Source organism: Rhinopithecus bieti, unplaced genomic scaffold, assembly GCF_001698545.2.
Source record: "Rhinopithecus bieti isolate Rb0 unplaced genomic scaffold, ASM169854v2 scaffold_15796, whole genome shotgun sequence".
Classification (NCBI taxonomy): Eukaryota; Metazoa; Chordata; class Mammalia; order Primates; family Cercopithecidae; genus Rhinopithecus; species Rhinopithecus bieti.
Window position 1 is genome coordinate 1,387,049 of NW_016808858.1, and position 24,976 is coordinate 1,412,024.

At 35.6% G+C, this 24,976-nt stretch overlaps 1 protein-coding gene and 1 pseudogene across 1 annotated transcript in view; one reads left to right on the forward strand and one right to left on the reverse strand.

Annotated features, from left to right (window-relative positions):
* Positions 1–22,792, forward strand: part of TYR (tyrosinase) — a 128,568-nt gene extending 105,776 nt beyond the window's left edge. The window contains exons 4-5 of the mRNA XM_017887648.1: positions 13,154–13,335; positions 22,178–22,792. Of these exons, the coding sequence (XP_017743137.1) occupies positions 13,154–13,335; positions 22,178–22,404 (409 nt within the window). The 3' untranslated portion in view covers positions 22,405–22,792. The remainder of the gene's footprint in view (positions 1–13,153; positions 13,336–22,177) is intronic.
* Positions 20,754–21,533, reverse strand: LOC108539145 (chromobox protein homolog 3 pseudogene; annotated as a pseudogene).
* Positions 22,793–24,976: the final 2,184 nt, after the last annotated feature.

The window sequence follows — 24,976 nt, forward strand, 5'->3', positions numbered from 1 at the left end:
AAAAAAAAAAAAAAAAAAAAAAAAATACTTTATGCTAAAAAATGCTAACAATATTCTAAACCTTCAGCAAGTTGTGATCTTTTCTCTGGTAGGTCAGACCTCTGGTAGGTCTAGCAGGTTGGTGGTTGCTGACAGATCAGGGTGATGGCTGCTGAAGTTTGGAGTGGATGCAACAATTTCTTAAAACAAGAAAAAAAAAATAGAGTTTGCTACATTGATTGACTCTTCCTTTCAAAAAATGTATTCTTGTAGCATGTGATGCTATTTGATAGCATTTTGCCCACAGTAGAACTTCTTGCAAATATGGAGTCAATCCTCTCAAACCCTGCTGGAGCTTTATTAGATAAGTTTATAGAATATTCTAAGTACTTTATTGTCATTTCAACAGTGTTCAGAGCATCTTCACCAGAAATAAATCTCATCTCAAGAAACCATTTTCTTGCTCATCCATAAGATGCAACCCCTCATTCATTCAAATTTTATTATGGGATTGAATAATTTGTTTCCATCTTCAGGCTCCACTTGTACTCTAGTTCTCTTGCAATTTCCCCCACATCTGCAATAACTTTCTCCATTGAAGTCTCTAACCCCCTCTAAGTCATCCATGTGGTTTGGATTCAACTTCTTCCACACTTCTGTTAATGTTGATATTTTGACTACCTCCCATAAAAATTAATGTTTTTGATTGTATCTAAATAGTCCCTTCCAAAAGGTTTTCTATTCATTTTGCCCAAATTCATCAGAGGAATCACTGTATGTCAGCTATACCCTTACAGAATGTATTTCTTAAATAATAATGACTGAAAGTCAAAATTACTCCTTAATCCATGGGCAGCCAAATGGATGCTGTGTAGGTAGGAACATATCTCCATCAGCGCTCTTGGGTGACCTTGTCAATGTGTAGTAATATTCTGAATGAAATTTTTTTTTTTTTTTTAAGAAGTAAGTCTCAACAATAGACTTGAAATATTCAGTATATCATGGTATAAACAGATGTGCTGTCATCTAAACCTTGTTCTATTTAAAGAGCACAGGCCGAGTTAAATGTAGTATTTTTGATGGCCTTAGGACTTTTGGAATGGCTTCAACTAAATAAGCACTGGTTTCGACTTAAACTCACCAGCTGCATTAGCTCCTAACAAGAGAGTTAGCCTATTCTTTGAAGCTTTAAAACCAGGCATTGAGTTCTCTCTAGCTAAGAAAGTCCTAGATGGCATCTTCCAATAGAAGGCAATTTGTCTACCTTGAAAATTGGTTGTTTAGTGTAGTCACTTTCATCTATTATCTTAGCAAGATTTTCTGGTTAATTTGCTGCAGCTTTTCCATCAGAACTTATTGCTTCACCTGGCACTTTTATTTTATGAAAATGGGCTCTTTTCTTAAATCTCTTGAACCACTGCCAGCTTCAAACTCTTCTTCTTCATCTTCCTCACTGCTCTCAGGACTCACAGAATTGAAGACAGCTGGGACCTTGCTCTGGATTAGGCTTTAGCTTAACAGAAGGTTGTAGCTGGTTTGATCTTCTATCCAAACCACTAAAACTTTCTCCATATCAGCAATAAGACTGTTTCACTTTCTTGTCATTTATGTGTTCATGAGTAGCACTTTCAATTTCCCTCAAGAATTTTTCTTTTGCATTTACAGCTTGACTACATTTCATATAAAAGGCCTAGCTTTTGGCCTATGTTGGCTTTGGACATGCTTTCCTCATTATTATTTTTACCTCTAATATTTATCTAATATTATTCCTACCTCTAGGTAATTATTCCTACCTCTTGATTTAAAGTGAGAGATATGTGACTATTCCTTTCAACTGAACATTTATAGGCCACTGTAGGGTTATTAAATGACCTAATTTCAGTATTTCTACGTGTCAGAGAACAGGGAGGCCTGAAGAGAGGGAGAAAGACTGTTGGCAATGGAGGTGGGAGGGAAGGAGGACGGCTGGCAGGTGGAGCAATCAGAACATACATGAAACTTCATGATCTTATATGGATGTGGTTTGTGGCACCCCAAAACAATTACAAGAGTGACATCAAAAATCACTGATCACAGATCATAATAAGAGATTTAGTAATATTGAAAAAGCTTGAAATATTGTGAGAATTACCAACCTGTGACAGAGACATGACGTGAACACATGCTGTTGGAAAAATGTCACTCAGAGACTTCTGCAATGTGGGGTTGCCACAACCTTCAATTTGTAAACAATGTAATATTTGCAAAAAGCAATAAATTGAATTGTAATAAAATGTGATATACCTGTGCCACAGACTGGGTAGCTTAAGCAACAGAATTTTTTTTTGTCTCACAGTTCTGGAAAATTAAAGTCTGAGACCAAGGTGTCACTAGGGTTGGTTTATTTTAAGGCTTCTTCCCTTGACTTGTAGATGGCCATCTTTTTTCCTGTGTCTTCACATAGTCTTCTCTGTCCCTGCCCATGCTCAAATTTCCTCTTCTTCTAAGGACTTCATTCATATTGGATTCTGGCCTATGCTAATGATTTCATTTCAACTTAATTATCTCTTTAAAGATCTTATATCCAAATAAAGTAACATTCTGAAGTATTAGGAGTTAGGACTTAAACATTTGAATTTTACAGGGATATAGTTTAGCTCATAATATGTTATAATCCCCACTTCACTGAAAAGAAGAGTGGAGTACATGAAGTTAAGTAGCTTGCCCCAGTTTGCAAAATTATTAAGTATCACAATCATCTAGCTCCAGAATCTGTGAGGCTAGCCTTTAGATTGTATGATTCTCTGTTTATATTTTAAAATAAGAAACAAAATTCACAGATCTGTTGAATTTTTAGGATATCTCTTTTGTTTGTCGCACACCATAATTCACAAATAGCAAAAATGTGCCTATGTCTATACCATAGGCATACCAATTTCTTGAAAGCTAAGCAGGGTCTAGCCTCATTAGTACTTGGATGGGAGACCAAATAGCAAATATTTAAAATGTCTTGTCTGAGGAAATTAAATTGGCTCCTGTATTAAGCTGTAGAACTAATGGTTTCTGCTCTGTGCAAGTATAATGACCACAACTAACCTCACTGCATGTTAGTCACTGTCCTTGGTGTACTGTACACCTCATCTCATTTATGTTTCACAGCTCTTTGAAGTTTGTTATTATCCACATTTTACAGAAGAGCAAACTGAGACTTCCAGAGATTATCTCCTCTCTCCTTACAAAAATCAATAACAGGAATTTGAAACAAGGTTTCTTAGGAGGAGGTTTTGTATTTCTGGCTTCTCTTCGTGCTCCCACATCCCAAGGATAAAGTTAGGATGCCTTGTATAAGCCTTTGTGATTGTGGAAATCAGACTTTCCCCTCTTGTATGTTCATCTGGCAGGTTCTTCCTATGTTCATAACAAGATATATTGTACTGCTTTCCCCAACTCCCTTCACTTTCACTGTCTGTTGTGAATGTGAACTGTTTAGGTCCCTTTCAGCACTCTTAAAGTCACCTCCCAAGTACTCTGTGGCCCTCTTCAGGAGGGTATTCTAAGCTAGTCATCATGGATATGTCTAGGCCCAGATCCAGCATCTCATGTTCATGGCATTCTCTTTGACCTACTTATCTGTTGCCACCTCATACCCTACTAAGCCAGTGCTGGTCTACAGGTCCTCATGGCTTGTGAATAAAACAGGGTTTCAATTCCACAAGGATAAATCATATGTCTTTAGACTACTGATATTAGTGTTTCACAACTCTGCCGTCACCCTTTCTTACATACTCTGAGAGATTTTGTCATCAAATTCTGTTTGTCACGTGAGGTGAAATCAGAAGATGCCTAGTTCTCACTTCTGTGTATAGCTTTGAAAGGCCTGCTAATGCTTGGAACAAAACATGAAAGCCTTGTCCACCTTTCTGTTTTAATTCCCAATTACTAATTTCTTGCATGTTAGTGGAAAAGCATTAAACTTGGAACAGAGCACCTGGATTCTGGTCCTATCTCTGCCAGTTGGGTGTTATAATAAAAGCCACAGGAATATAAAATGGAACCCCAGATCTTCTACTGCTTTCTAGTTGAGTTACTATTGGCAAATTCTTAAACTCTTTGACTTAATTTCTTCTTCTGTAAAACGGAAGCAATAAAATATTAAGCAAGATATTGTTCAAAGGAAAACTTTAGCCAAATTAAATTTTAAAAGAGTTTAATTGAGCAAAGAACAATTCATAAATCAGGTAGCTTCCTGAGCTAGAGTAGGCTCAGATTCTCTAGCACAGCCACATGATGGAAGAAGATTTATGTGCAGAAAAAGAAAAATAACGTTAAAAAATGGAAGTGAGGTACAGAAAATAGATTGGTTATAGCTTGGTGTTTGACTTATTTGAACACGGTTTGAACAGCTGGCAACCTTTGATTAGACAAAACTCAGTGATTGGCAAAAGAATAGACTATAGTCTGTTTACAAGTCCATTTAGGTTATAGTTCACAATGTACAGAGAAATCTTTAGGCTGAACTTAAAGTATGTAGGAGACAGTTTTCAGCTAAACTTCATTTAATAATACATTAAGAGTTTATTTTATAGAAATTGCTTTATTGCTAAATTTGTCTTCTGGGTTAGATTATAAACTCAAGATTATTGTGTAAATAGTTGACACCTACTGTGTGCACGGCCCTGAGAAAACAAAAGATAAAAAGCTGCTATTCTTCAGCTGGTTGGCAGCATTGATATTCCCCCAATGTACTTGTGCCTGCTTTGAAAACAACAATGCCTCTGCCTCTATTTGGATTTGCTCCCTCACAGTGAAAGAAAAAAGAGTGATTGTGATCCTGAATTTCTGAAATAAGGAGTGTGTTTAATGGATAATCTAGCATCTGTTTTCTGTACCTTTCCCACCCTGTTGACAAATTCTCCTCCATCTGCATTGCTTAAAGCTTAGTCAGAAAGTAACAGAAACCTCCTCATGGAGAGAAAGGAAGGAAAGAACAGAAACCTAGATAGGGAACATGAGAGTGTCAGAGAAAGAAGCCCAGATAGGTCAGCCAGAAGATCTGGGTTCTCATGTTAACTCAGTCCCTTACCAACTTTGTTCACTACTTTCTCTCTGCCTTTTTTTTAAGTATGATTTCACGTTATCTCCTTCGTTGTATTTGTTATGCTAATACATATCCTTTCCTGATCTTGCAATGTATTCATTGCTACTCCTTGAGTATAAAGAGTGTGAATCCTGAGTCCTCTGAGAAAAGGAACACTTAAGGTGTTTAATGCTAATTAATGCAGGTGTCTGTTGGATAAACAGCTTACATTTCAAGATGAAGGTCAAGCAGAGCGTCTTCCAAGAGAGAGAAAATCTACACATCAGAGTTTGGTAGAAGCATATGCATACTCGCATCTGCAGAAACACCCCTGTCATCCTGTGTAAACACACAGAGAACGGTATTTACTATTATTAGTAACAGAGTGGTAGCCAAGACCCCTTGATTCCAGTATTGGTTGTACCGTTAACTGTGACCTTTAGATTCAAATTTTATTTTGCCTCTGTAAATTGAGGGGTTTGGAAGGGAGGAAAACAAACTATTGCTTTTTCAGAACTGAGTCACTCATTTGTATTTTCTCATTTTATCCATAAGTATTGTTACTCGACATTTCACTTCCTTATTTTATTTAATGAGCACACTGAGGCCTCGGATTAAGGCCCCGGATTAAGTTTAAATGGAAATGTTTATTATCATTTAAAAATTACAAATTTGTTTTAACAAGTAACTGCTTCAAAACAAGTACTACATGAAGAAACAAACAAAGAAACAAAAAGAACAAAAAATATAGGAATGCACTGGCCTTGCTATTATACAACTACAATTCAATACATTTTGAGTGACTAGAAATTTGAGTGGCTGGAGGCACCTCAAGCTGTAGTTCTCAAAGACAGTGCGATTGTCACATTATCTGTCCTGGCCTTTCAGAAAGATGACATCTAAGAAAAATAACTCCAGATTCTCTTGTATTTTCATTATCTCATTATTCCCATGGCTTCAGTTATTAGCTAGAGGTTGGTGAGTTCTCCATTTGTGTTTCCAAAGTTAATCTTACTCTGAAATCTAGACCCAGATATCTAGCTAATGACCTGACATCCCCATTGAAATGTCTCAAAAACATCTTGCAGCACAGCACATCTAGAATCATGACATTAACATCCTCCCCTAATATTCCACTTCTTCAGGGATTTCTATATCTGGTAATACAAACACTTTGCTCAGTAGCATAAGCCAGAAAAGCAGGCATTTTCTGTGGTACCTGGCCCCTCAGTTGTACTGCTTGGACTTCCGGACGTCATCTTTTTTCCTGGACATAATTTTCTCACTCATTTATCTCCCTTTATGCCTGCATATCCACCAACTCCTACTCTTCCTCAGTCCCTTCTCTGCAATGAAATCTGTCTGGTCTTTTACAAATGATAATCTGTTCATGTTACAATTCACCATCCCAGATACAAAGTGATTTTCTATCACTCTTAGGAAAAAAACACAAATCTCCCTAACATGGCCTCTGCTACCCTTCATGATTTGGCCTCAGTTCACCTTCCTAGCCTCATCTGGAGCTATTTGCTCCTTGATTCCCATAGACATATTGGTCAATTTTTAGTTCCTTGAATTTGTCATATACTTCCGACCAAAGATTCTTTCCAAATTCCATTCTGTCCTTCAGAAATATTCTTCTACCATTTCTCTAAACAGTCATTCTTCAACTTTTGAAGAATGCACCATCAAAGACTTTTCCTCAGGCCACAGACAAGAGGAGGTTTCCCCATTAAATCCTATTACCATGTTACATTCTTCCATATTTACCAGTCCATAACTATAGGCTGATTTCCAAAATTGCTAGTTAGTGTCTATCTCCACCACTAGACTCCAAATACCATAGGGCAGAAAACTTCACCAATGCGGGGCACAGAGCCAGTTTATTATAGATGTTTAGAATATAGTCATTCATTTATGAAATATATGAATGATGTATTACATCGAATCAGTTCCCAAATATCCAACTATCTTAAGGCTTCCTTGTTTGTTCTTTTTTTAAAATCGATGTTTATTTTATAATTATTTTATTTGTAAAAATGTTGCAAAGATAGAATGGAGAGTTCCCACATTTTCCATACCCAATTCCCCTATTATTAACATCTTCCCTTGATATGGAACATTGGTGGACATTAGTGAACCATGGTGCTACAATTATTATCAACCACAGTCAATACTCTATTTAGATTACTTAGTAGTTACCTAATATCTTCTTCTACTCCAGGATCCCACCCAGGATACTACATTATATTTAATCATCCTGTCTCCTTAGGTTCCTCTTGCCTATGATAGTTTTTCCGACTTTCCTTGTTTTTTGATGACCTTCACAACTTTGAGGAGTACTGCTCAGGTATTTTGTAAAATGTCCCACAGTTGATATTTGTCTGATATTTTTCTTATGATTAAACTGGGATATGTGTTTTGAGATGGACAACCATAGAGGTAAAGCACCATCCTCTTCACATCATATCACAGGTGTATAGGGACTCAAAATGTACCCCAAAGTATGGTGCCTTGGGATGCTGAGTACTTTGAAGTAAAGGAGATTGGAAGGCCTCAGAAGCAAAGTCTCTGTCCCCTCTTTCTCCTGTGAAAGAAACCATAAAAACTAGACTACCTCTTCCCCAAGTTCATGAAAACTAGAACCTTTCTTTTCCAAAACAAGCCATAAACCCTAAAAATATTACTATCATCTTCTCTCATCTTTCTGTGTAGCAGCTGGCCATAAAGAAATACTCTGACCTACGTTGTTTGATAGTAGATCATAAAACCTTCATTTCTAAGGTCCTCCCCTATATGTAGAAGGAGGGACTGCTGCACAGAGAGATCAAAAAGAATACAAACAGACAGGTCTCATTGGATTGTTTATCTCAGCCTATTACCATTAGATCATACCCTTTTGTCCAGTCAAATTTCTGCATCACTGGCCATAAGCATAAAATCTAAGCATAAAAATAGACAATTTTCCCTGGGTCTTTGGCTCTTTTTTCTGAAGTCTCCCATGTCATATAAAACTTCAATTAAATTATTATGCTTTTTTCTTGTTAATCTGTCTTTTTTTATAGGAGTGTTGGCCATGACCCTCATGATGGATAGAGAGAAATTATCACACCTCTATACCCCACAAGGGCCATGCTATTAACATAACTTACCATTGTGAATGTTAACCTTGATTACCTGTCAGAGGTAGTGGTGGTCAACTTTCTCAAACTGTTAAATGATTTCACCATGGTTTGACACTGTACTCTTTGAAAAGACGTCACTGTGTGCATCCCATACTTAGTGAGTGGGGAGTTATATATAGTACCTTCAGGGCAGAGTATCTACATAATTATTTGAATTCTTTTACATGATCATAATTATTTGAATTCTTTTACATGATAGATTTATGTATTTCTCTCCATTTATTAATTTATATATTTATAGATTATATCTGTATAGACTCCTCTGTCTTTATTTTATATGGCTTTATTTTGTGGCTCAAACTCTTCCAGCTTTAGCCTTTAGGAGTGATTTCAGTTGACTACTCTGTCCCTTTGACATATCTCTAACATTGTGGATGGTTGTAATTTCTTTGAACATATCCTTACTTTATGGCACTGCAAGATGCTCAGCATTCATCTTATATGTTTCTTATTCCAGCCCTAGAGCCTGCCATTTCTTCAAGGAGACCCAGTTCTCTTTATTGGAGAATATTTCTTCTGTTCTGCTTACTTTTTCTTCTTCTGGCATTCCAATTATGCATATGTTACATTTTTTGGAAATTATCCCACAATTCTTAATTATTTTTTATTCTTTCTCTTTGCATTTCAGTTTGGGAATTTTCTACTAACCTAGCCTCAAGTTCACTGATTCTTTTCTTGACCATATCAATGCTCGTGATATATGCAACACTGTTGGAGTGTTTTTGATTTCTAGCCTTTCTTTTGATTTTTTCTTAGAGTTTCCATATTTCTGCTTCCATTATTCATGGGTTTTTTGCATATCATTTACTTTTTTTATTAGAAATGTTATTATAATACATTAATTTTATATTATGTATAGTTATTTAAAATTTATATTATTCACAATTATTTCAGATTCCGTGTCTCATAGTTCCAAAATGTATATCATATCTGAGTTGGGTTCTAATGATTGCTTTGTCTCTTCAGATTATTTTTCTTCTCTGTTACCATGCCTTGTAATTTTTTGTTAAAAGCCATATATGTTTTATTAGGTAAGATAAACTGAGGTAAATGGGCTTTTAGTGTACAAATTTACGATATTCTGGCAAGGAGTCGGACAATGATTAAATGTTTGTCATAGTTGTTATGGTTTTGAGATCAGAGGCCTCAAGTTTCTCTAGTGTATTTGTTTTTGTCTCTATTCTTGGTTTTGGGTTCCCCTACATACTCTTCCTTAGAGATAGTTTATGTATTTCAGCTCTTTTAGCTGCAATCCACTGTTGTTATACTGAAGCTTTGTTGGATGGTGGTAAAGTATGAGGGAGGGGGAGTGTTCAAAATATTCTAATGAAACCTTAGTCCTTTAGTAGACCAGTGCATTGGGGCTTCACAATACAGTTTTATCTTCTTTTGCCTCTGCCCCTCTATTTGCTTCCCTGGCTGCAGTATTTCTATTTATTTCCTTGAAACTCTGACACCTGTGGCTTATATTTACTTCCCCTTAGGTGAGACAGGAAGACTAAAAGAGGCTGTACTGAAAGGAATTATCTTCCTGACTGGGATAAGGCTCTAACCATTTCCCCTGGATCATAGGGCTTTGATATGGAGAATGTCCTGGGTATATTTCACAATGGTCACTCTCCTCCTCTCTGTGACAGAATAAGGAGAGTATCTTTCTGAAGTCTTCACCATGAAAACCTGGTGGAGTTTTTGGAGGTAAAGCCCCAAACATGTGGAAGTTCCCTTAAGACAGCAGCACCCAGGAATTTCCCACTATGGTCACTAGTCTAGACTCAGTCTCCAGCCATTCATCGAAGTGTTTCAGCGTTCCTACCACTTTAGGAATCCAGCTGCTCCTGCCCCTGGTAAGCAGATCTCAGCTATGTGCCTCTGAATGAACCCATCTCTCCACTTTTGAGGATGGCAGTTTGCCCCACAACCTCAATTCTCTCATGGGTCCAAGAAAATTTGCTGATTATTAATTTGTCTATTTTTTCCTTTATTTAAGGATAAGAGTGACCAGAGTCTTTACGGACCTGAAATCAGAGGTCCCATGCCAGCTTTCATTTATAGAACATATCTTTCCATATTTCCATCTGTAGTCATCTCTACATTTTTCTAATTTTTCTGTTGTGGATTTCACTGTTGCTCAGATTTTCAGAAAACTATCTAGATTCAGTTCAAATTAAGTTTTGCTAAAAGATGACTACCCCTCCTCCCTAAATGTCAACGTAATTATCTAAATTAAACATTAGTATTCCCATGTGAGCTATTCTAGACATGGTTTGGTGAAATTAACTGAAGTTGAGAGTCACTGGTGAAGAACTTAATCAAGATTAATACCTTCATTTGAAAAGGTTGATGAGGTGGGTGAGCATATTAATGGTTTCATCCATTAAATCTTTTGGTGCTGAGAATTGATGCCCTTGCCCTACTTAGGTAAAGAATTTTTATTTCATGGCAGAAACAAGATTATTTACAAATTGAACTATAGTAGTAATTTTTCTCAATTGGCAAAAGGTACAATTTTTGCCTCAAGCCCTTATCTAGTGGCTCATTGTATATCAGGCTATTCCAAAATCAGTCAAAGTTTGACAGGAGTGGTGGAGGGATTATCAGACAGCCTCCTTCTCATTTCAAAAAATTAATTTACCAATTGAAAATGCATGGTTTAGTACAAATGTCTAATAAAAATTATTTGTAATATGATTTTTTAATATTTTCTCTTTTTTATATAACAAGCAAGTACTGATTTTGTGAAGAGAAGAAAACCATAGAAGTTAAAACAAAAGGACTAGTTTATAAAATCATAGGACTTTAACAAAATTGGGGTTTATTTGTTAAGCCAGTTTCTAATTTCTTGTGTTGAGGAAACTGAAGCACAGAAAAACTAATCTTAAATCTTCTAATTTCTCATTTTTGACTATCAGAATAATAAACATCACCAAAGGCATTGCTCACATATACATGGCTTTGGCATTTCTATTACAGCTTATGTTATATCTCATCAATTTTAAAGTGTTTCTAGTATAGTCATAATACTGAGGAGGGGGAAGAAGAGGAGAGAGGAGCTGTGAGAAAGATAATAGTTTTTACTTATCATTTGGCAAGCACTTACCTGTGTATTTTGTGTTGTTTTAATTAATCCCCTCATTACCTTCATGGCATAAACATAATTCCCATTTTGTAGAATAAAGAAGATCAAACAGATTATAAAATTTTGCAAATCTTCCTTGTCGCAACCTATAGAACTCATATTTTTGCATAGGTCTATGTGTAGGTTGACCTACAGTAGATACTCAGTAAATATTCATTTAATAATTGCACTAATTTAGAAAGTATTTGGTATGCATGAACCAGATATTTAGTGTTTTTCAGTGGACTGCCAATTCCTCACTAAATTCACAACTGAAAACCAACTTTGACCACAAGTAGTGTTTCAAGTTAAGATCCTCTAATAAACAAAATTGTTTTCTGTCATGGAAAAAATGATCACCATTTCTTCCATTTGGCTTCCTTGCTCTGTTTGTTTTTGTGCCTCAAAATATTGAAAATGGTTTTCTAAAATTGTATTCAATTTATTTGAAGCATTATCACTTCTTTTTCAATACCACCTTTTCTACCATGTACCAACCTTTGACCTGCTAGCTTAAAATGTACAGCTAAGTAACGATAGCTTACTTATTTAGTACTTTCACAAAAACTATCATATTGGAAACAGGTAGGACAGATATTATTACTCTTATTTTAGGGATGAGGAGGCTAAGTCTCCAAGTTCAGTGATTTGCTTAGAGTCATACAGTCAGATGAAAACACAGAGCTAGGCCTCAAGGAGAGCTCCCCAACTCCAGCTCTTGTGATCCTTCTTGTATGTCACAAGACTTGATAATGCAAGGCCATTCTCTTTGTCATATTGTTAATGGTCCCCTATGAATTATCCTACAACTTGAGTTTCTACTCCATTCTTACTGGAGTTTGCAATCCTTTAACTTTTTAGTGTTTGTTCTAGTCAAAGCTTTTAGTTGCATGAAGCAGAAACTAACTCTGCCTGATTTAAGTAGGAAAAGAATTTGCTGAGAGGCTATTGGGTAGCTCACAAAATCATGGAGCATCAGGTTCAGAAACAGGTGAGAATAAGCAAGAAGAGCATCAGCTAAGACAGCTGCCAAAACTATGCTATAGAACACAGGGCACTTCCTGGGCAATGGATTCCTTTGCTGGTACATCCGGCTTTGCTGCCCCTGAAAACTAAATATTGTTGTATCAACTGCCACTGCCCATTTCTAGGATGGTTTCCGATTGTCCCTGCTTCTTTGTGTCACTATCTCCTGTTTCAAAGTCATGAATAAGTATGTCTGATTGGCAGAATATTTATCATATGGTCATACTCTAACTTTAGAAAAAGCCAGGAAACCAAGTACAAGTATTTAAACCATTATCATTGGAGGTAAGCTCTGTCTCCCATCAAGACTCATTAAGCCCACACTTCACCTATCACAACATGGATGTTTAAATCGTTGAAAGCCTCCCAGTAGAACCAAAAAAGTGACCAAATTCCAGCACTGTTTCCAATTTAGTTTTATATGTTCTTTCTCTGGTCTTTCTTTGGGACAAGCAATATATTTAATTTACAACTATGATTGTCACTCAACCAATGGTTACTTTATTTTGCAGCATTCCAAAGGTTCACAACTCAATGTATAAGTTTTATTCACCTCCTAAGAAATTATTATTTCAAAGCTACCCTCAATATATATTTTAAATGAGTGAACTTCTTCAAGGCCTGAAAGAATAAACTGATACTTTACGAAATATTTTTGAAGTATAAAGAATATATTCAATATCTTTTCATGTCTCCAGATTTTAATATATGCCTTACTTTACTTTAAAAATTTTCAAATATGTCTTTTATACACAATATGTTTCTTAGTCTGAATAACCCTTTCCTCTGCAGTATTTTTGAGCAGTGGCTCCGAAGGCACCATCCTCTTCAAGAAGTTTATCCAGAAGCCAATGCACCCATTGGACATAACCGGGAATCCTACATGGTTCCTTTTATACCACTGTACAGAAACGGTGATTTCTTTATTTCATCCAAAGATCTGGGCTATGACTATAGCTACCTACAAGATTCAGGTAAAGTTTACTTTCTTTCAGAGGAATTGCTGAATCTAGTGTTACCAATTTATTTTGAGATAGCACAAAACCTTATGCTTCTACAATGTTATTCCTGAATGCTTTAAATCAGGAAAGTGCATTATAATCCTTAATTTATTACCAGTTTAATAAAAATCTTAAGATCACTAAGAACAGAGAAATTTGCAAAGGATGGAGGTGTGGTAAGAGGAGGGGCTTCCTGTAAGTCTCAAGTAACAGGTCTTCCCTTCCTTCTATGAAAACCACAGTACATAAAGAAGAGAGCTTACTGGTAACTATTTTTCAAAGATTTTCCATTTAGGATTTTATGATGTAGTCTCTGTTTCCATTTTCAAAACATGCTGGACTTTCATGTGTTCATGCTTTTGAATATGCTATTGTTTCTGCCTGAATTCTGACTCTATTTCTCCATTTGTCAAACTCTCAGATATAAAAATCATTTTATACTTATAGTCATGTTTACTCACGCCTTTCTCATAGTTACATAGTATTTTTTTCTATGTATGAATCTGTCCTGGGTTTTATTCTTCCCCAAACCCCCAAGATCAGAATTTATCTCACAAGCTTCTCCATTCTAAGCATCACATTTTATCTGGTATGGACTGAAATCAATAAATCAATTTGAGTGCAAGTGATATTTATCGTGAAGTGTCATTTCTCTTAACTAATATAAGTGAAGTTTGCTAGAAAAATGTCATACCTCTTAATACTCAGGTCATTTTTGGATATATATTTTAAAACACTGTAAGTATTCTATCATGCCAGGTGTTTTTTTGTGTGTGTCTGCAGTGAGTTGTTTATTCTTTACACACACATTTATTGAATAACTACTTTGAACAAGACATTGCCTTAGATACTATGGATACAATGGTAAACAACATAGTCTCTGTCTTCATAAAATTTACAATGGAAGAGAAAGATCTTAACTGCTTGCTTAAAAACTCATTTATGTAGAGATATGTCTAACTCCAGGGGTCAATGAAGTGATATTTCAGATGACATCAATATGACAGGTAGAATTAACTAGTTGAAAAGGAGGGCATGATTATGAGTTTGGGTCATATTGTTAGAATAATGCAAGCCACTGATAAATTTTAAGCAGGTTATAATCAAATTTGAATTTTCAAAAGATTATTGCAGCTTCAGTGTGTAGAAAGATTTTAGCAGTTGGAAAGCACAAGCAGAAAGGCAGTGTAAATGCTATTGTAAGAGTCTGGGGAAGAGGTAAAGGTAGTTTAAGTTGCAGTGGTAGTGGCAGGAAGGGAGACAGAAAGCATGATTAATTTGATATTATTTTAAAGGCAAAATTTACAGAACTTGGAAAATGATTTATATACCAGATGAAGGAGATTAGGAATGGCTTTATGCTTTCTGGCCTGTGAAACTGATGAATGGTAGAATAATTCACTGATATAATAACAAGAGGAGCAAAGAAAGACTTGGAGGAAGGCTTATGGTTTTGTTATACAGTGAAATGAAGTTATATGGGACAGCAAGGTAAATGTCTCTTGAGAAGTTGGATACACAGGCCTGAAACTCAAAAGTGGTGTCTGAACCTCAGATCCAAATGTGAGAGATATCAGCATACAAACTGTTGACTCAGCTAATTTTTAAAATCCTATGGGGGGTGATTTTTATTCTGTTTTACAGGTAAGTAAACTGAGAATCAGAAAGATAAAGTGATTAATTTTAAACTAAAAGCTAATAAGTGTCAAATATTGAATCCAAAACTTTACCACTCCATCCCTGCACAGAGAGGAGGGTTCCCTTTAACCCCTATATTGTCTTCTACACATATGCTCCACCTCTTTGTTCCTTCCCTAAGTGTACAAATGGATACTTTTTACTACAAAGGCAACAAAATTGCCTGGATGAGCCAGGGGAAAAGAAGCTCAATGAGTCATGTTAGAGGCTTGAAGGTATTTATTTCCAATTAAATTTAAATAAACAAAATTTATTTGAAATGCCTTAGAGTAATTTTCATACAGCTTTGAATTTACAAAGTTAATTTTAGAGAAGTTTGACTTTAAAATAAACAACAGCAGATACTTGGGAGGCTGAGACAGGAGGTTCACTTAAACCCAGGAATGTGAGGCCAGTTTGGGCAACACAGCAAGACTCGTCTCTAAAAACAAAGTAAAGTAAAACAAAACAAAACAAAACAAAACAAAACAAAACAAAACAAAATAGCTAAACTAAGTAACAGCAATTGCCTATTTTCTGTTTTATGAATTTTTCGATATTGTTGCTTCTGTTGTACTTTCAAGAAGTTTAAAATTTATCTCTATTCATAGCCAAATTTTAAGCTTACTTAAAAATTATTTTAAATATCTTGATATAATTTTGTTCAAAGGGATTATTATTCATCATCCAGGTAGGTACTCATGCTTATAATTACTTAAGTGATTTCTGTAAAAGGGCAGCTGATGTCTGCCATTTATAAAACATTCTCTTATAATTGAATTTAGTGATTCTTTAGAAAATTGAGTAGCAGGTGATTTTCTTGTATGTATAACTAATTTACAAGGTGAGGCCAAAAAGCTTTGGCAATGAAGGGTTATGTCCTCAATGTTGTTGATGCATGTAATCTTGCTTTCTGGGTANTATTTTCTGTTTTATGAATTTTCGATATTGTTGCTTCTGTTGTACTTTCAAGAAGTTTAAAATTTATCTCTATTCATAGCCAAATTTTAAGCTTACTTAAAATTATTTTAAATATCTTGATATAATTTTGTTCAAAGGGATTATTATTCATCATCCAGGTAGGTACTCATGCTTATAATTACTTAAGTGATTTCTGTAAAAGGGCAGCTGATGTCTGCCATTTATAAAACATTCTCTTATAATTGAATTTAGTGATTCTTTAGAAAATTGAGTAGCAGGTGATTTTCTTGTATGTATAACTAATTTACAAGGTGAGGCCAAAAAGCTTTGGCAATGAAGGGTTATGTCCTCAATGTTGTTGATGCATGTAATCTTGCTTTCTGGGTAGCAGAAAAGTTCTCTGTTGAGAGCATCCTTCTTCCCATACATTACAAAGGACCTGGAAATTTGGTTTCAAAAATGAGAAGGGGAAACAATGTTCATAGTAACTGCAGTGCCCCATTCTGCCAATGGAATTTGATGACACTTCTATCATTTGTGAATTTGTTGAATAGCTCTTTTTGGCTATGTGTACACCTCTGTGCATGCTGTTCCTTTCTGCCTAGGATGGATTGCCATCAACATTATATGCTCAGAGTCTAACTCATTCTTTTACTCAGTGGAACAGTCTTCTTGCTGCCTTCCCTGACTTCACAGAGAGATGTAGGAGGTCTCTTCTCCATGATCCCTTTGTAACTTCATCAGAACATTACTCTTGAAATGATTTGTTTACCTGCCAGGTGCTGAGGGTGAAAAGGTAAATGAGACAGAGTGTCCCCTAACAGGTAGTGTATCTCAATGAATATGTGATTTTTTAAATAAATGAATGGAAGAATGAAAGATAAAACAAGTAAGACATAATATTTGTTCTTGAGAGTTTGTGACAAGCTGGAAAAGTAAGATATATATAAATAGATATAATCATAATAAATGGACATTTGTGCCAAATGTCACAAGGCAGCAAAGAAACTAGTTTGAGAATCCAGAAGAGAGAATGGAGCTGAGTCAGCAGTTGAAGCAAGTTTGGAAAGAAAAACTCCTATTGTAAGCTGATTTAGTTGAAATATTGATGAAATTACTATTTTATCATGATAAGAATCAACAGCAGTTGTAAATTGTTTTCTATATGGTAGACATTGTACCGATGGCTAGATATACATTGTCTAGTTTAATAGCTCCAGGCAGATTCCTAATTCATTAGAGTAATGGCCCCTAACTACTTCATGTGTTTGTTTTGTGAATAAATGGGCATGTTAATGCACTTTGGAAATGATAGCACATAAAACAAAAATCTACATAATTATTCTGAAGAGAATGGATGACAAGAAATATAGGACTTCACATAGGGAAAGATGATAAAAAAATTATGACATTGGGAAAGAACAAAAAGGTGCACTATTGGGGCTCAAAAGCAGATAGCTTAGAAAGAAAGTCTGAATTTTAGTTTAAAGACGTTGAGAAGTAAAAGTGTTTCAAAGATAGTCCCTTGGTGACAGTAAAAATCGAGACCACTTGGAATGAATTGAAGTGGAGCAATAATAAGAGAAGCTGGAGAACAGGACTGACATAGAAATAGTGTTTAAAAGCTGTCAAAACACTGGAGCCGAGTCTTTGAAAAAAAGAAAATATTTATTATGTAGCCTCTATGTATCCTGCCTTTTTTGGACATTTTAAATGTACTATGTATTGAAGCCATTAACAGCAATCTAAGCTAGGTATTGTAGTCCCATTTTCAAAATAATTTTAATATATATTAAAAACAGTAACTTTCAAGGTCTAGGGTTTACCCTGGATTATAGAGTCCATGATGGTTCACCAACAACCCATCTATATTATAGCTAGTCAGAAAGGAAAAGGTAAATGGGCAAAGATATATTTTTTCTTTTAAGGGAACTTCCCCCAAAGTTATACATATATTTTTGCTCTAGACTTGAGTCACATAGCCATGACTTGCTGCAAGGTAAGCCCCGGATGCACCCTCTTCTTTCTGCTATGTCAAAAAGTAAATTTGTAGTATCTTCTGTGTATGTTCTACATACATATCTTCTATATACATTATAGAGAGCAACTTCTATAGAGGAATTGTTTTGTTAGAAAGAATCCATTTGCTCTTACTGAACAGATATTCAGTATAGACTTCCTCATTTACTCAAATCTTATAGTCTCCTAAATAGATTCTATAGTTATATTTACATAAAATTTAAACATTTCTCCTTAACTGCTATGTGCCTTAAATATGTAGTTGATTATGATAATGAGATTTGTTTTCATTATATTTATTTTAGGTTAATTGTTGATGTACAGGGAAGTTTATGTAATCCTTATCTAGCAGTATGTTTTTTTTTTAATATGCATTATCTGATGATGGATTTCCTATAGTTATATCATCTATTAATTGCCTCAGGTACTTTTAGTAGCATGCTTTCTACTTGTATCAGTAAAAGACATTCTTTTTTTATTTTGGAAAATAATAATAGAATAAAACAAAATAAAATCACCTATAATCTTATTGTTAGACTGATTGCTTGTGTTGTTTTAGTCTCCATTGTACTTTTTCTTATACTTTTTTTCCACATACACATAAGGTGTTTAGCATATGTTTTAATTAATTTAATTTTATTGAATAATATATGCATGTTATTTTACAAGCCAAAGAGTGATCCAAGACTTATAAGAAAAGACTTATGCCCCTATATCAGCTACTGTAACCCTTTTAGCTATTTATTCTGCTATTTTGCTCTGTATTTCTAAATAATAGGCAAATATTACTATCTGTTAATTCATCAAGTTTATCTCTAGAGTTCCTTACATTTAAATAATGATTTTAACTCGCTTACAGCTTCCCTGTTCTTTCATTCATCTTCTCAGTATAGTATTATCATATTTGGGGGCAAATCCACATCTAGGAATTGTATTGTTTTCACTACTACAATATTATTTACAATTCAACCAAATAGTATGCTATGATTACATTTGTTTTCCCACATTCCTAATTCCAATAGAATTGGAATTAAGACTTTTATCTTTTTCGTTTTAAAGCACCCATCACTGTTTATACTAAATTTTAAAAGGAATTGTAAATACCACCTCATAACATAGTGAAATATGGGCAATTTATACATTTTTCACCTGGGTGACATCCTTTGTGTAGGTCTCCCCTTCTCATTCTACACCTGCCATTCAGGGACATTCCTTCACCATATCTTCTGGGTACAATAACACATTCAGTCATTCAGTAAATATGTTCATTCTCTCATATGTGTTTCAGATACTGTACCAGATTCTAGAATTATATCAATGATGAAAACATACTATTGGCCTTCAAGGAACCATTTTAATAGAAAAAAATATATTCATGTAATAGATAGCTGGAATATAATGTGATGGGTGTGATAATAGAGGAAATGCTAAGCCAGTAACATATTGGATGCTGTCTCTCCCCAGTGCCATGTTCTTATGGTGGTTTGAAGGAATATAAATAATCAGGAGGCTAAAGACTTTTCCCTGTTCAGATTTATTTTTAAAATATATGTGGTCAAAATCTGTTGTTGCTTTTTAAAGTAATGTAAAACTATTCACCACTATTCACCTTTATTTACAATAAAGGAATCAATATATAATTGGATAACATTCTGATTACTACAAAGTTATTGTTTATCCTGGTTTCTGCTGAACCAGCAAATCGAATATTGAAAAGACTGAGTCTACATGTAAGGAATGAGTTAAGGTGAAGAAAAAATATGCAAGTCAATACATTATAAAAGTTGTTCATCCATTTATGGCAGCAGATTCTAAACTGCCAAATCTCCAACCATCTGATTGGGTTCCTATAAGCCACATCTTAGACATACCATGAATCATTACTTTTTAGTCAGTATAGCACAGGGATTTCAACTTTTTGTAAAGGAATGGCTTGCTAGAGGAATATTTAAATATCCATTAAACTAAGTCTTGTTTAGATAATTAAAACACAGCAGGATCTGTCTAGTTCCCTCATCTGGTTGGGGAGGTTGTTGGTAGTAATAAAATTATTCCTTTTAGGAATTTTGCAAACAGCCTGTTCATTTATATGACCAAGGGTGTAGATAGGGATTCTTATATGGCTGCTTTTAAATGATTCATTTAAATTGTCCAACTAATTATAGAATCATCTGTTTTATTTGAAATGTATGGCTTCAGGAAAATTTTGAATTTAATTTGATGTGATTTATTTCTTAGGTTGCTCAGAATGATGGCATCTCAAAAACATGGGCTTGCCCATGATTTTGTTTTGGTGAATGTTTAAAACAACACAAAAGCCATTTACGCATGCATTTTATGCACACACACACACACACACACAGACACACACAACCCAGAATGGTCCTTAGGCTGAACACAAGTTCTGATTGAGTAATGGCTATGGAAATTTTCCGCAACATTTAGAAATGCTGTTCTCTAATGCAGAGGAAATAATACATCATGATATCAAATGTTCTTTTATGATAAAGGAAGCAACTACAGAAAGCTTTTATTTATTCAAAGTAACCAATGATATTGATGGAAAAAAAAACACAACAAAAAAACCCAACTCTCCCAATACTACTTTTAAAATGAACATATCAAAACTGATTTTCATTAGAATGTAGTTATTTTTCCACACTAGTTAATTAAAAGCCAAGACCCAGATTTATGTATATATTTATATATATGTTTATATATATATTTATGTGTATATTTATATTATATATATATCTCTCTCGCAGTGCAAACAATTAAGCTTCATCATCTGGACAAAAATACCAACTTACTCTCTCTTTGTAAAAAGCAATTACAATTTCAAGACACTTCATATTTGCTTCTTTTGCTAGCACCAAGTAGGCCTGATGTGAATATTCCCATTTCAGGAGAAACATCCATTCTCCACTGCTGCCCGTGGCACCAATTATTCTTTCAGGATCAACATCTCTGGTGAAGCTTCTTGGTTTGTCGGCAGCAACTCTTTTCTTCTTTGATTTGCTGTCATTAGATTCACTGTCAGATAAAGACTTTCTTTATTTTTGTACCTTTTTTTTTTTTTTTGTTACCAGCTTTTTGAGAATTAAGAAATGGTTCAATTAACTCTGGACAATCTAAATTTTTTGCAGGGTCCCAAGTACTGTCAACATCTGACATCCCTTCCACTTCAGGAAATGCTCCACCTTCCCTTTTGCTACAATTGGATCCAGTAGTTTTCCCACAGATTCTTCAGGCTCTGCCTCTTTGACTTTTTAACCCTTTTCATTCTGTTTTCTTTTCCTCCCTTTTAAAATATTTGTTTTATTTTTTGCAATGTAGTTTCATTTAAGGCTTTTGAGTGTTTTTTTTTTTGTTGTTGTTGTTGTTTTTTGCTTGTTTTGGTTGTTTGATTTCGGCAGACCTGAAGGGCCATTATTCATACAGATATCGGCTCCCTTAAGCCCCGCCCCTCCAGGCTTTACTTTCAGCGTCCTGAGGCCTATCAAGGCCAGGCCCCCGTTCTCTACCAGGGAGCGCAGGGTTCTTGGTCCGCGCATCTCTGAGGAGAAACAAAGGCCCAGAGTATGGGCGCTCCAGGGTACCGTGGCACAGGGCCCGCTCCTGTGCTCCGGCGGCCCGGTAACCAAGAGCGCCCCCCACCACTGAAGCCTTGGGACAAAGGGACAACCCCCATGTGCCAAAATCTGTTTCAAGATTTAAGACTGTGACCTCTGTGAATACAGAGATTGTTCAAATGCCCTGGGGTTCTTGGGAGGCTTCTAAGATTACCGAGCATTTGCCAACATTACTATTAATGTTTGTCAAATAATTAAAAGACTGGATTAGTGAATGATTAATGATGTAACAGTGTTCTATTGATAATCGGAATAGTTACAAGATCCTTTTACAGAAAAAGATGGAAAAATTACAGCTAATATTTAATTGAGTACACACTATATACCAGGCTCTGAATCACTAGCGGATGTTATCTATAAAATTCAAAAGTTCCAACAATGGGGTATTTTTTTCCTATTTTCTGATGAAGTAACTGAGGCTTTGGAGTATTAGGTATAACTTTCCCAAGCTCTTACAGCTAATAAGTAGTAGAGCTGGCCTCCAAAGGACTGTGAAAGGTTGAAGATGATGGTGATCTTAACAATGGTGGTAACAATAAAAACAATGGCATGTCTTTCTATTTCAGACTCAGACTCTTTTCAAGACTACATTAAGTCCTATCTGGAACAAGCCGGTCGGATCTGGTCATGGCTCCTTGGGGCGGCGATGGTAGGAGCTGCCCTCACTGCCCTCCTGGCAGGGCTTGTGAGCTTGCTGTGCGGTCACAAGAGAAAGGAGCTTGCTGAAGAAAAGCAGCCACTCCTCATGGAGAAAGAGGATTACCACAGCTTGTTGTATCAGAGCCATTTATAAAAGGCTTAGGTAATAGAGTAGGGTCAAAAGTTAGAGTGGCCTCACTCTAACTCAAAGTAATGTCCAGGTTTCCACAGAATATCTGCTGGTATTTTTCTGTAAAGACCATTTGCAAAATTGCAACCTAATACAAAGCGTACCCTTCTTCCAGCTCAGGTAGAACATACCTGTCTTTGTCTTGCTGTTTTCACTCAGCTCTTTTAACATTTTCCCCTAAGCCCATATGTCTAAGGAAAGGATGCTATTTGGTACTGAGGAACTGTTATTTGTATCTGAATTAAAGTGCTCTTATTTTACAAAATGAAATAATTTTGATTTTGCCTTCTGATTAAAGATATATATGTTTTATTGGTTCCTTTTTTATTTTAATAAAACAGTGACAAATCTACATTAACTGACTCCTTTAGGCTTCAGAAACACATTTTTTTTTCTTCACAAAGTATGATATTCCCCTATATTTTACATTTCTGCTCCAAAATATATTATGGACTTCAAATAGAAAACAACCTTTAGCTCTTTCCTGTCATAGCTCTGACGATATTTTTTAAGGTCATGAGAACAAGGGCCCAGCCTCTACAACACATCCAGCTAAGCGCCTGTCTCAAGATGTGTCCATTAAATATTTTAATGATGATAATTATAAGTATATTAACATATTTTCACCTTCTAAAAGTATTTTATTAGAGAAAGTTTACAATGCAATCAAACATTTGAAGTTTGAACAACTCTCTGAATATCAGCCTTTCTGCAGTTCTAGTAAAATAACTCATTTCCATTTTCCTTGCCTATTAAGATTTCAAATTAGGATGTTCAGATAATCCTACTACTTAAATTTTGGGCCCCTATTGATTTCCAAAAAAAAAGTACAATTGATATTACATTTGTATTATGGCTATGCATAGCACAAAAGACTAGGACCAGTGGGTAGAATTTATAGTGGGCCCAATTTTAGTTTAATAAGAGGAAACACTGTTCAATACTCAGAGTTCCAAAATCAAAATGGACATCTTTGGACAATAATAAGTGGTTACCACTGGAAGTCTTCACATACTAGATTGGGTGGCTAATCTATAGAGAAAATTTAAGCAGTGAGTCTATATCATATTCATTTAAATTGGCCCAGGGTTCTTGCCAACTCTCTCCCCACTGTAAAGCAAAGGTAACCATGCTTTATAAAAAGTCCCTATTACTCTTCCACATTATTTCAGGGTGTTTCACCATTCTTTCTTCCAGCCTTCCAACCAAATTTATTTACTTTGTCCAGGTGTTTCCAGCTCTTCAGTTTCCTTATACCTAGCTGTGCTTGTCTGCTTAGGATTTTCAAATAGTATTTCAGTTTGACTGCTTTTGTTTCCAGTGTCATCTTTGAACACCATACTTTCTCTGTCCCTTGGTGGCATATTAAAGGCAGACCTGGCCGGGCGCGGTGGCTCAAGCCTGTAATCCCAGCACTTTGGGAGGCTGAGACGGGCGGATCACGAGGTCAGGAGATCGAGACCATCCTGGCTAACATGGTGAAACCCCGTCTCTACTAAAAAATACAAAATCTAGCCGGGCGAGGTGGCGGGCGCCTGTAGTCCTAGCTACTCGGGAGGCTGAGGCATGAGAATGGCATAAACCCGGGAGGCAGAGTTTGCAGTGAGCTGAGATCCGGCCACTGCACTCCAGCCTGGGCGACAGAGCGAGACTCCATCTCAAAAAAAAAAGGCAGACCTACTCAATCCAGGCTCCTAGAAACCTCTCTGGGTCTGGCATCTGAGCCCTACATCTCTGGGAAGGTAGTTAAGACGAGACATACAGGTTTTTATGGGTACTTTTCAGTCACAAGATTCTGTAACTACTAAAAGGTCTGAAGCATTCATTCTGATAGTTTATAAATGCATTTAAAATAAATTGGCTGAAAATTTGAGTTCTTGAAAACACCTTTATGTGTATAAGACTGACCTAAAATCAAGACCACATAATTTTCAAATGATTACTTTTCATTTAGTCCCATTTTAGATTTCAAAGAGAGGCAAAAATCATCCTACTTTACACAGGTCCTAACAACACACATGTCCTAACCACACATTGTGGTTAATTTTAAAATCTACAATAAGTAAAAATTTACAATTATTTCTAAAGTTATCTTATTAATTATCAGAAATTCCTAACAGTTACTAAACTTGGTAATAGAGCAGCAGTCATCTTCTGACTCCCATTAGTTGTCAGACTTAAGCTAGCATGTCTAATTTCTGATACCGACTGGAGGAAAATCTGCCAAGAAGTGGGGAGCAGCACACATGGACACAGTGGAAGTCTGTGGGAGGAAACGATCAATACCAGGGAGTATATCCTCAACTTAGTACATAACCAGCAAAAAAGATTTCAAACAGATCATTAACAATGGTGTCTGAGGATTAGAATCAATTATAGATGTGAATTGAAGCTAGCTAAATGAAGAAGAAGGAATGGGAAAAGAAATTTGCACAATAGTCTGTAGAAGATTCTGAAGAAGGAATAACAGTGATTGGGGGGCACTTTGAGTCACAGATCACACGTGTGGGTGGGTCTGGCTTACCTAACAGGGGCC